Source organism: Phoxinus phoxinus, assembly GCF_949152265.1.
Source record: "Phoxinus phoxinus genome assembly, chromosome: 5".
In the NCBI taxonomy this organism is placed as follows: domain Eukaryota; kingdom Metazoa; phylum Chordata; class Actinopteri; order Cypriniformes; family Leuciscidae; genus Phoxinus; species Phoxinus phoxinus.
The window spans coordinates 38,861,630-38,873,719 of NC_136880.1; the positions used below are offsets into that span (position 1 = coordinate 38,861,630).

General features: G+C 35.9%; 1 protein-coding gene across 2 annotated transcripts; it reads left to right on the plus strand.

Moving 5' to 3' along the window:
• The first annotated feature begins 60 nt into the window (after positions 1 to 60).
• Positions 61 to 11,822, plus strand: LOC306998101 (uncharacterized protein). Of its 2 annotated transcripts, none has more exons than XM_079611894.1 (8): positions 61 to 111; positions 3,417 to 3,504; positions 4,493 to 4,801; positions 5,085 to 5,339; positions 6,564 to 6,872; positions 7,263 to 7,517; positions 9,099 to 9,407; positions 10,408 to 11,822. In XM_079611894.1, the coding sequence occupies exons 2-8, from the start codon at positions 3,438 to 3,440 to the stop codon at positions 10,725 to 10,727; spliced, it is 1,824 nt and encodes a 607-aa protein (XP_079468020.1). In that variant the 5' UTR covers positions 61 to 111; positions 3,417 to 3,437; the 3' UTR covers positions 10,728 to 11,822. The 2 variants fall into 2 exon arrangements, 1 of the variants encoding a protein (XP_079468020.1); XR_013797515.1 differs by lacking the exon at positions 61 to 111 and adding an exon at positions 1,757 to 1,878 and having other exon boundaries at positions 9,099 to 9,722; positions 10,408 to 11,188.
• Positions 11,823 to 12,090: the final 268 nt, after the last annotated feature.

Below are 12,090 nucleotides of genomic sequence, written 5' to 3' on the forward strand. Positions count from 1 at the left end.
ATGTTTATGTATGACCTTTGCCTGAATTTGGATTACGATTGTGGACTACCCTGTTAATAAATACTGCGTTTGGATCCTCAACCCGTGTGTTTCGGAGCAGTACGACACGAGGTAAGGTTTTGACAACTATACAATAAATACAATTTTAATAGCCTAATAGCCTACACGGAGAAAGCTCTCCATTAGCCTCACTGTTGATCTCAAAGACAGTTAGCCTACTCTGGTGCTGCAGGACCCCTGAAGTACATGATTTGAGATTCTTATTCGTGCATCGGCAGAAAGTTTATCTTAATCATGCACACACAATATTGAACTTTTCTTGGGATTTACTGTACATCGCATATACAATGAGAAGCTTATTGCCACATCAGGTGTTTTCTTGCCAGAGCTGGGTAGATTATTCCCTCTGTTCTCTTTCTGTATTTGATCAACTGAGGAATGATACCACACACATACTTTTATCTGTTTTTTTCTTTTTCTTCAGAGTAAATGCAAATATATAATTGTAATCTGATTATACATTTTAAAATGTAATTTAGTCTAATTACTAGTGATTGAGTTAGAGCACACACATTGGGAGTGTTAATGTAATGTAACCTTAGTTACCTCTTAATGTTATAGGTTTGCATTAACAGTGATTGCTCATGTTGTAGTAGTATAACCAATGCTTTTCACACAACATGCTTGTATGTTTACTTTTCCATATCTAGACTGTTTCTGTGGCTGGTTTCATAATTTCTAGTCTCATCAATATGGAGGAAAAAGCTGTTTCTCAGAGATCAGTGTGAAACAGTGATTTTCCTCGTCTGACTGTTATGCCTAACGAATACTGAACTGTTTGTGGTAGAGTTATAATCAGTGTTGTGGGTAACTCATTACGAGTAACTTGAGTTACTTGATCAGATTACTTTTTCAAGTAACTAGTACAGTAACGCATAACTTTTAAAATTTACAACAAATATGAGAGTTAGGGGGAGACCGGGGACAGTTGCAACAAGGGATGGTTGCAACATGTCATTTTTCTCCAATCAGAAAGGCCCTGTCCCAAATGGCACACTCCGGACTTGTGGACTTCCTCAGAGTCCACACTTTGCTGACGTCATGTAGTGCAGACCTAAAGGGCCCTTGGCGCGAGTCCACGAGGGCGCATTGAGAGGTATTTTTGGGACAGACTCGATCGTCACGCCGGAAATAGGAAGACGGTCCGGTTGTTGTTTAAATATTATATTTCTACATTTATATATGACTCAGTAAAGCCCTGACATTCGGTTATATTTATTTAATGAATCATAATGCGATCGTAGCCTATTATTCAGCAAGCTATTTATGTTTATAAAATATAAATATATTTATGTTTGAGATATCAACCACTGGTTGATGACCATAATGTTTGTATAAACTGTAGGTAATAACTGGTAAAATGTACACATAGGTCATAAAAACCATAATGATATTTACACTTAAATATTTTCTTCTCATCCATGTTAACGTGAGCGAAAGCTCCTCCCATTCGTTGTCTGATTGGCCTTTCGCAAATTCGCAAGGATTCCTGGGTAGTTAAAGTGCGTGAAGCCTGCATCTATGCGGGCTTCGCGGAAGACCGCTTCAAGGGTACAAAGGGGGCGCTGCTGAGCACACTTCAGAGCGTTAACATGATGAATGGGACGGCCTACGGACTCGTAGACTCAGCGAGCACGCGCAATTTAAGTCCACGAGACCGAAAGTCCACATCAAGTGCGCCATTTGGGACAGGGCCAAAGAAGCTAGAGTGATGACACTCACACTGCACATGCTCAGTTGGATGCCCCTCCCTTGCAGAGAAACATCAAGGAGATTCCTGAGCTGCTCCAGGATTTATTTAAAAAAACTGTTTTTTAGGTATGAAAGTATTTATTTTCTTGAGCTTTGTTTTTGTTAAAATGCTGTAATTGTTTTTTTGTGATTCAGTTCAAACTTATATGGTTTAAATGAGTGATATGTTAACTTTAAGCTAATATGGTTAACATGTTTCAATGCCACCTTGTTTAGCTAGCACATGAGGTTTTATCATGGCTGACAGGTAAGGGGACAGTTGCAACAACTGTTGCAACTGTCCCCGTACAATGCATAAATATAAAAACAGACCACATAGCAGTATTTTTAACATTTGAAAAGTTCTTTCATAATTTTTCATTCATCTGCACACAAGTTTTTACTTAAATATAATACAGTTCATCAAGTTTTGACAGTTGTTAAAATGAAAGTTATTGCTGTAAAGTTATCATTAAAGTAGATGCAAGATGCAGTTATATTGTTGACATTACATTGTTAACCTTTGTTTTGCTAAAATGAAAAATTATAATAAAAAATATAGTTAAAAAAAATGTTTTACATGACAATAGGCTAAATAAAAGTTAATTGCCTCACAAATCGTTCCATTCTTCTTATTTTACTAAAAGCCTACTGTATTTAATATCAATTTGAATATTTTACATCTGCACATAAGGCCTATTCATCTAGTAAAATCTATAATTGTCATTAATCAAAGCTGATGAATAAATATTTGATAATAATCATTTAGCTAAAACTGACATATATTCCTATTGGTAACATGTTGCAACCATCCCCAAACAGTGTTGCAATTGTCCCTGGGCACGGGGTCAGTTGCAACATCTGACTCCTTACATTCAAATGCAAATTGTGAAAAATGTAGATTCTGGAACAATCTTTAAATGGTTTAGACTATTAACAGACAGATGTAAGTTTATTGTATAAAAAATTGGTTTGTCTAATCCAAACCGTCTCCGAGTAACAGAGCCAAATGCAAAAAGTGTTGCAACTGTCCCCGGTCTCCCTACTTTTCAAATAAGTAATGCAAGTTGCTTTGTTTTCCCATTTATTGACTGACACCTCTTCTGTCCCCATTTTGAGACAAATCGAAGTGCAGAGACGTTGTGTGTGAACATGATGGTTATCGTAGTTCTAGACTAAATGTGCAGCCCGATCTCATCCCAAGGCGTCATATACTGACGCTTTGACAAATCGTCTACATCCAACGCACATGGCACCCTTTAGCGTCAATATATGACGCCCTAGGATGAGAATGCGTTGAAATGTAAGCATGCATTTACTTCAATCTCTTCAATATTCCTCAATATGAATAAAATCAGTGAAATGCAGAATCAGAATGCAAACCTCCAATAACATAAAAATGTATGTTTTATTTAACATACTGTATTTATAACATACTGGAAAAAAGTAACGCAAAAGTAATGTAACGCATTACTTTTCTAATAAAAAGTAACTAAGTAACGCAGTTAGTTACTTTTTAAGGGAGTAACGCAATATTGTAATGCATTACTTTTCAAAGTAACTTTCCCTGGTTATAATGAGCCTACATGAGCGTCATTTCAACATATTCAACTTTCTGCTTTAAGAATACAACTTCAGCCATCTTGATGTTTGTTACAATGGCAGTAGATCGTCTGCTTACATCCTTCATCCTTCTCCTCGTCTGTAACACAGGTAATAAACTCAATTATTAAATGTGTATAAATAACTGAAGTGTCTTGTATTCAAGTGCTTTATCTATAATGTCGCTTGTATAAAGCATCATGTTCAGTGTGTTATAGTTCTGCATCTCATGAACAGGATTTGCTCCTGATGAGAAACTAAAGCACTAGAGAGCAAGAGTGACTCGTAGAGTGGATGTGGAATCATGTCTGGACTGAAAAACAAATATAAATCTGTTTACAGACACCATTAGTGTCACAGTCAGCACTACACTTCCCATCATCCTCCCTGACTCACACCTGATCACACTCCTCTATCACCCGCACCTGCAAACCATCACCCTCATATCTACAGTCACTTTCCTCTCCAGTTTTGTCTGGTCACGCCATTCGTACATTGACATACACAGACTCCTTACCTGAATACTCACCTAAGATCGCCAGTATCCTGTCTCCCGTTTGTTTGTCTTCCTTCCTTCCTTCCTTCCTTCCTTCCTTCCTTCCTTCCTTCCTTCCTTCCTTCCTTCCTTCCTTCCTTCCTTCCTTCCTTCCTTCCTTCCGTCTTCAAGATCCCATTCCCCAGTCATCGTGTCTCCTGTTCTTATCAGCACACCAACCCCACATAAGTCTACAGCCAGCTAAGTCACCATCTACAATCTTCAGTCACCATCCACTCACCATCGCCTGGTTCCCGCTGTTGTCTCATCACTCTGCTTACAATAAACCTGTTTTATATAACCCGTCTGTTCCCTTCTGTGTTGTGACAATTAGAGATATATTTAGTGGAGATAGTATTTTAAATCCATGGATTGATCCTGTCTCCTTCTCTACAGATCCCACATGTATTTCTGCCTGCAAATTTTTTTAAGTCATAGTTTGTTTTTGTAATCTGTGCCAAATTGTGCATGTATGTAGTCTACAATTTGGTACTTGAACACAGAGCATGAGAGGCTTACACTCTGAGATGCTTAACAAAAGCATTTGTGTTTCTCTCTCCTCAGGGTTCAGTGCTGAGATCTCTGTGTTTGTGAAGACGGGAGATTCTGTTCAACTGGATATACAGACACAGGAACTACCAGAGTTTGATGATTTATTCTGGACAAATGATAAATCAGAGATTATAGTTACATATATGCATGAATCAAAAAAAGTACAAATTCACCCTTCCTACAAGGTTAGAGTGGATTTCAATGATACAACCTTCTCTCTCACACTGAATAACATGCAGAAGACAGACACTGGACTCTACAGAGCAATAGCAAGTGGAGAATCAGAGAACAATATTGTTACATACAGAGTATCGGTTATAGGTGAGTCTTATTTCATTGTGTGATTTAATGAGTTCCTGCATAAAAGACAATTCGTAACATAAGAGTTTCACTTTTATGTAATATGCACAGATTACAATGTGGTCAAATAAGTATTTTTGGGAAGAGATAAATTCATTTAAAATATCTTAGTGTTGTCTTCCGATGTAAATGTGTTAGCATCACTTCATACTGTGGTCTTTATTCACCAAAACAAGCATTTAAACCTTTTTACACCACTGGGCTGTGAGTGTGATTCTGATCTTGGAGTAAATGTGTGTTTCAGACGCTGTGGATTCTCCTGTTCTGACTGTTAACACACACTGGTCCAGCAGTGACTCCTGTACTGTGAACTTCACATGCAGAGCTCATGACCTCATGATAAACTCCAGCTATCCGAACAACAGATGCTCTCCACAGGAAGTGACATCACAAATCAACACTCTCATCCTGCACTGCAGTGAGGAATCCATCATCTGTAACCATAGCAACCCAGTTAGCGGGAAAATAGACAGAATAAACATCAAACAGCTCTGTGGAGGTAATATCTGCTTCTATTAAAGACGTGTCTGCGCGTGCGCGTGTTTATCATTATTCTCACAAATCAAACTGCTTTTGGTTTACAAATAGCATATTTTAAATATATTAAACAAATATTAAATATTATTACTGGTAGATCATTAAGTGACTGTAAAGTTTACTATGAATAATAGGCTGATTAATGCTTTTTTCATTTCTTCCTGTCCAGAGAGTGAAAGTGTCATGATTCTGCCATCATGTCTTTGTTTTTCCTGGTCTTGTGGCAGGATCATGGCAGACCCATGTTTTGTGTACAAGCGCATTGTGCTTGTGTTGTCTCGTCATCTAGCCCCGCCCTCCTTGTTATCCTCGTTTTGTCATTATTGCTTTACGTGTGTCACCTGTTATGTTATCATTAGTCTCCCTATTTAATCCCCTTGTGTTTGCTGTCCTGTGTCGGTTCATTGTCAAACTCTGTCCATCGTTGCGTGTCAATCTTTATGATATATCGCTGTGTGAGTACTTTGTCTGGAATCCTGTTTAACGTATAGTGAGAATTGTTTTGTTGTTTGTTACTGTCTAGTCATCGTCAAGTCTTAGTCTTAGCTATTTACCTGTTGTCTTGTTTTGCCCCCTCGTGGGTTTTGTTTTCTCTGTTTTGTCTTCAATAAATCGTGTAAGAGCAGTCAGTCTGCTTTTGGGTTAATCTACCTCCATCCACATAACAGAAAGATGATCAATCCCACATATAGTTCACCATTTGCCTACATTTTGATCACTATTGTGATTATTTTAGGTGTTAAGAATAATTTGCTGTTATATACAATGTATTTGAAAGAATAAAAAGAGCAGTTTCATATCAATCCTTGTATTGTTCGACTGGTTGAGGTTGATATGGGATTTAGAAAGTAATTAGTAAAAATGAACGCAATACTTTTTTAGAGCGAGTTATTACTACGTTAATCTAATTACAATGTTGAATATAATAAGAAGCTAGTAATTAATTAGTTTTAGATTATCTTACCCAACACTTGTGTTCATACATATTAACAACAACAATTAACTATTTAGTTTATTAACATGTCTGATGATGACAGATGACAGGAAATAATACTTTGAATGGAAACAATGCTTTTATTTACTTATGAACCTTATTTATGTAATCAAATGTGACTGAGTTGATGATGGAGTAAGATTGAGGTGTAAAATGGGTCCAAATCCAAAATGTGTGTTTCTCTCTCCTCAGGGTTCAGTGCTGAGATCTCTGTGTTTGTGAAGACGGGAGATTCTGTTCAACTGGATATACAGACACAGCAACTACCAGAGTTTGATCTTTTATCCTGGACAAATGATAAATCAGGGAATATAGTTAGATATATAAGTGGAACTAAAAAAGTAAGACTTTACTCTTCCTACAAGGACAGAGTGGATTTCAATGCTGAAAGCTTCTCTCTCACACTGAAGAACATGCAGAAGACAGACACTGGACTCTATACAGCAAAGACAAGTGGAGATGTAGACACAAGTATTGTTACATACAGAGTATCGGTTATAGGTGAGTCATTTCATTGTGTGATTTAATGTGTTCCTGCGTAAATAACAATTTATAAGAGTCATTTATGTTTAATTTCTCACTTTTATATAATGTGCACATTGAAACCAGCTTGAGGCACATATTTTTAATTCATCGTGTTTTTCTGCAACTTTACTTGAATCAAAACAACAAAACTGGAGTCCTTTACAAATGTTTACATAATACAGATAAATAATGTTAAAGAAATATTTTTTGTTAGGGATGAAAACTCATTTTATGTTGTCTTTAGATTTTAATGTGTACTTCATCACTATATACTGTGGTCTTTGTTCACCAAAACAAGCATTTAAACCTTTTTACATCACTGGGCTGTGAGTGTGGTTGTGATCTTGGAGTAAATGTGTGTTTCAGATGCTGTGGATTCTCCTGTTCTGACTGCAAACACACACTGGTCCAGCAGTGACTCCTGTACTGTGAACTTCACATGCAGAGCTCATGACCTCATGATAAACTCCAGCTATCAGAACAACAGTTGCTCTCCACAGGAAGTGACATCACAAATCAACACTCTCATCCTGCACTGCAGTGAGGAATCCATCATCTGTAACCATAGCAACCCAGTTAGCGGGAAAATAGACAGAATAAACATCAAACAGCTCTGTGGAGGTAATATCTGCTTCTATTAAAGACGTGTCTGCGCGTGCGCGTGTTTATCATTATTCTCACAAATCAAACTGCTTTTGGTTTACAAATAGCATATTTTAAATATATTAAACAAATATTAAATATTATTACCGGTAGATCATTAAGTGACTGTAAAGTTTACTATGAATAATAGGCTGATTAATGCTTTTTTCATTTCTTCCTGTCCAGAGAGTGAAAGTGTCATGATTCTGCCATCATGTCTTTGTTTTTCCTGGTCTTGTGGCAGGATCATGGCAGACCCATGTTTTGTGTACAAGCGCATTGTGCTTGTGTTGTCTCGTCATCTAGCCCCGCCCTCCTTGTTATCCTCGTTTTGTCATTATTGCTTTACGTGTGTCACCTGTTATGTTATCATTAGTCTCCCTATTTAATCCCCTTGTGTTTGCTGTCCTGTGTCGGTTCATTGTCAAACTCTGTCCATCGTTGCGTGTCAATCTTTATGATATATCGCTGTGTGAGTACTTTGTCTGGAATCCTGTTTAACGTATAGTGAGAATTGTTTTGTTGTTTGTTACTGTCTAGTCATCGTCAAGTCTTAGTCTTAGCTATTTACCTGTTGTCTTGTTTTGCCCCCTCGTGGGTTTTGTTTTCTCTGTTTTGTCTTCAATAAATCGTGTAAGAGCAGTCAGTCTGCTTTTGGGTTCATCTACCTCCATCCACATAACAGAAAGATGATCAATCCCACATATAGTTCACCATTTGCCTACATTTTGATCACTATTGTGATTATTTTAGGTGTTAAGAATAATTTGCTGTTATATACAATGTATTTGAAAGAATAAAAAGAGCAGTTTCATATCAATCCTTGTATTGTTCGACTGGTTGAGGTTGATATGGGATTTAGAAAGTAATTAGTAAAAATGAACGCAATACTTTTTTAGAGCGAGTTATTACTACGTTAATCTAATTACAATGTTGAATATAATAAGAAGCTAGTAATTAATTAGTTTTAGATTATCTTACCCAACACTTGTGTTCATACATATTAACAACAACAATTAACTATTTAGTTTATTAACATGTCTGATGATGACAGATGACAGGAAATAATACTTTGAATGGAAACAATACTTTTATTTACTTATGAACCTTATTTATGTAATCAAATGTGACTGAGTTGATGATGGAGTAAGATTGAGGTGTAAAATGGGTCCTAATTAGGGCTGTAACGATTAATCGCGATTAATCAAAATCCAAAATAAAAGTTTGTGTTTACATAGTATATGTGTGTGTATTGTGTATAATTATTTTGTATATATAAATACACACACATGCAAGTATATATTTGAGAATTATTTGCATTTATATACTGCATATATATTTTTATATGATTTATATTATATATAACTATTTTATATATAAATAACACATTTTTATTAAATATATACATGCATGTGTGTGTATTTATATATACAAAATAATTATACAGAATACACACACATATATTATGTAAACACAAACTTTTATTTTGGATTTCGATTAATCGCGATTAATCGTTACAGCCCTAGTCCAAATCCAAAATGTGTGTTTCTCTCTCCTCAGGGTTCAGTGCTGAGATCTCTGTGTTTGTGAAGACGGGAGATTCTGTTCAACTGGATATACAGACACAGAAACTACCAGAGTTTGATCTTTTATCCTGGACAAATGATAAATCAGAGATTATAGTTAAATACATGCATGAATCTAAAAGAGTAAAACTTCACTCTTCCTACAAGGACAGAGTGGATTTCAATGCTGAAAGCTTCTCTCTCACACTGAAGAACATGCAGAAGAGAGACAGTGGACTCTATACAGCAAAGACAAGTGGAGATGTAGAAACAAGTATTGTTACATACAGAGTATCGGTTATAGGTGAGTCTCATTTCATTGTGTGATTTAATGTGTTCCTGCGTAAATAACAATTCATAAGAGTCATTTATGTTTAATTTCTCACTTTTATATAATGTGCACATTGAAACCAGCTTGAGGCACATATTTTTAATTCCTCGTGTTTTTCTGCAACTTTACTTGAATCAAAACAACAAAACTGGAGTCCTTTACAAATGTTTACATAATACAGATAAATAATGTTAAAGAAATATTTTTTGTTGGAATCCATCATCTGTAACCATAGCAACCCAGTTAGCAGCAAAATAGACAGAATAAACATCAAACAGCTCTGTGGAGGTAATATCTGCTTCTATTAAAGACGCGTGCGTGCGTGTGTATGTGTGTGTGTGTGTGCAGTGAGTGTGAATTATCTACTCGTCTTTATTCTCACAAATCAAACTGCCTTTGGTTTACAAATAGCATATATTAAATGTATTAAACAAATATTATTCGATAATTAAGTGACTGTATAGTTATGAATAATAGACTGATTAATGCAGTTCTTCATTTCTTGCTGTCCAGAGAATGAAAGATGATCAATCCCACATATAGTTCACCATTTGCCTACATTTTGATCACTATTGTGATTATTTTAGGTGTTAAGAATAATTTGAAACTGGTTGAGGTTGATATGGGATTTAGAATGTAATTAATAAAAATGAATGCAATTGAATGAATTTTTTAGAGCGAGTTTTTAGTACGGTAATCTAATTACAATGTTGAATATAATAAGAAGCTAGTAATTAATTAATGTTTTAGATGATCTTACCCAACACTTGTGTTCATATTAACAACAATTAACTATTCAGCTTATTAACATCTGATGGTGACAGATGACAGGAAATAATACTTTGAATGGAAACAATACTTTTATTTCCTTATGAACCTTATTTATTTAATCAAATGTGACTGAGTTGATGATGGAGTAAGATTGAGGTGTAAAATGGGTCCAAATCCAAAATGTGTGTTTCTCTCTCCTCAGGGTTCAGCGCTGAGATCTCTGTGTTTGTGAAGACGGGAGATTCTGTTCAACTGGATATACAGACACAGAAACTACCAGAGTTTGATCTTTTATCCTGGACAAATGATAAATCAGAAATTATTGTTAGATATATAAGTGGAACTAAAAAAGTAAGAATTCACCCTTCCTACACGGACAGAGTGGATTTCAATGATACAACCTTCTCTCTCACACTGAAGAACATGCAGAAGACAGACACTGGACTCTATATAGCAAGAGCATATGGAGAATCAGAGTATAATATTGTTACATACAGAGTATCGGTTATAGGTGAGTCTTAATTCATTGTGTGATGGAATGATAACTTGTCCCTCGAACAACAATCCGGCTGGATACGTCATGGCTGATTCAAAACAACACAGCAGGATTTATTGTTCTCTTCACATCACTGTATGCATACGGGTGTATTTACATACATCATACATGTAAGTCACGCAGGACCTCTTTTCTAGAGTCCCTTTCCTAGAAGTCCCCATGAGATAAGGAACTAGTCCTACTAAATAAACATTTCGTTGGTTTATTCTTAAATCAATACAAAAATAATAATTCCTTTGGAACATCACATTTCCAAATTACTACAAATGTGTTCCAGCATAAAAGAAAAATCACAAGAGTAATTTCTTTACTTTTTCAGTTTTATATACAACATGCACATTTTAAACAGATTATGGCACATTTTCTTTAATAAATTATGTTGTTAATATAATTACTGCACTGAGGAATCCATCATCTGTAACCATAGCATTATAAACATCAAACAGCTGTTGAGGTAAATATCTGCTTCTATTAAAGATTGTGTGTGTGTGTGTGTGTGTGTGTGTGTGTGTGTGTGTGTGTGTGTGTGTGTGTGTGTGTGTGTGTGTGTGTGTGTGTGTGTGTGTGTGTGTGTGTGTGTGTGTGTGTGTGTGTGTGTGTGTGTGTGTGTGTGTGTGTGTGTGTGTGTGTGTGTGTGTGCGCGTGTGCGTGTGCGCGCGCGTGCGTGCGTGCGTGCGCGCATTTGGTGAGCATTATCTACTTGTTTTTATTTTCACAAATCAAACTACTTTTGGTTTATAAATTGCATGAGGCATTATATTAAATACTAATACTAATGTTAAATATTAAATATGAATGAAAGAAGACCAATCGCAACATATTCACTATTTGTCTACATTTTGATCACTACTGTGATTGTTGTGTGATAGTGTTATCTGGTTTGGTCCTTTACTGTTGCTGCAAGAATAATAAGTGTATGTCTGTAATGTATTTTCTTTAAGCCGTTACCGTTGATAACAGTAGGCTACGGTTTTCACGCTTACAAACAGTGCATGCATACAGATGTAGAAGCATACAACGTCTTTCTTTTGTTCGATGAAAAAAACATTGCCTCAAATCCACTTCATGTGTCTTATCATTCTTCATGTTGATAAACATCTATAAGTACCATAATTCACCTTAAAGGGATAGTTCACTTTGAAATACAATTTTGGTATGTTTTAGCTTACCTCAAGGGCATCCAAGATGTAGGTGTCTTTTTTTCCGCAGTAGTTTCAATTTTGATATTTTTAGGTCAAACCGTTCTTGTCTGACAGTCAAATCATGCAGGTCTATGGTCACTGTCTCAAAGAGCATGCACAGAGTCCAAATTAAAACAATTCCCCATCG

What these genes read in the sequence shown, in the direction of transcription:
- LOC306998101 (XM_079611894.1), top strand. Translation starts at nt 3,438, where the DNA reads ATGTTTGTTACAATGGCAGTAGATCGTCTGCTTACATCCTTCATCCTT. An exon ending in ATACAGAGTATCGGTTATAG is followed by an intron (nt 4,802 to 5,084) that starts GTGAGTCTTATT and finishes TGTGTGTTTCAG; the next exon opens with ACGCTGTGGATTCTCCTGTT. An exon ending in CATCAAACAGCTCTGTGGAG is followed by an intron (nt 7,518 to 9,098) that starts GTAATATCTGCT and finishes CTCTCTCCTCAG; the next exon opens with GGTTCAGTGCTGAGATCTCT.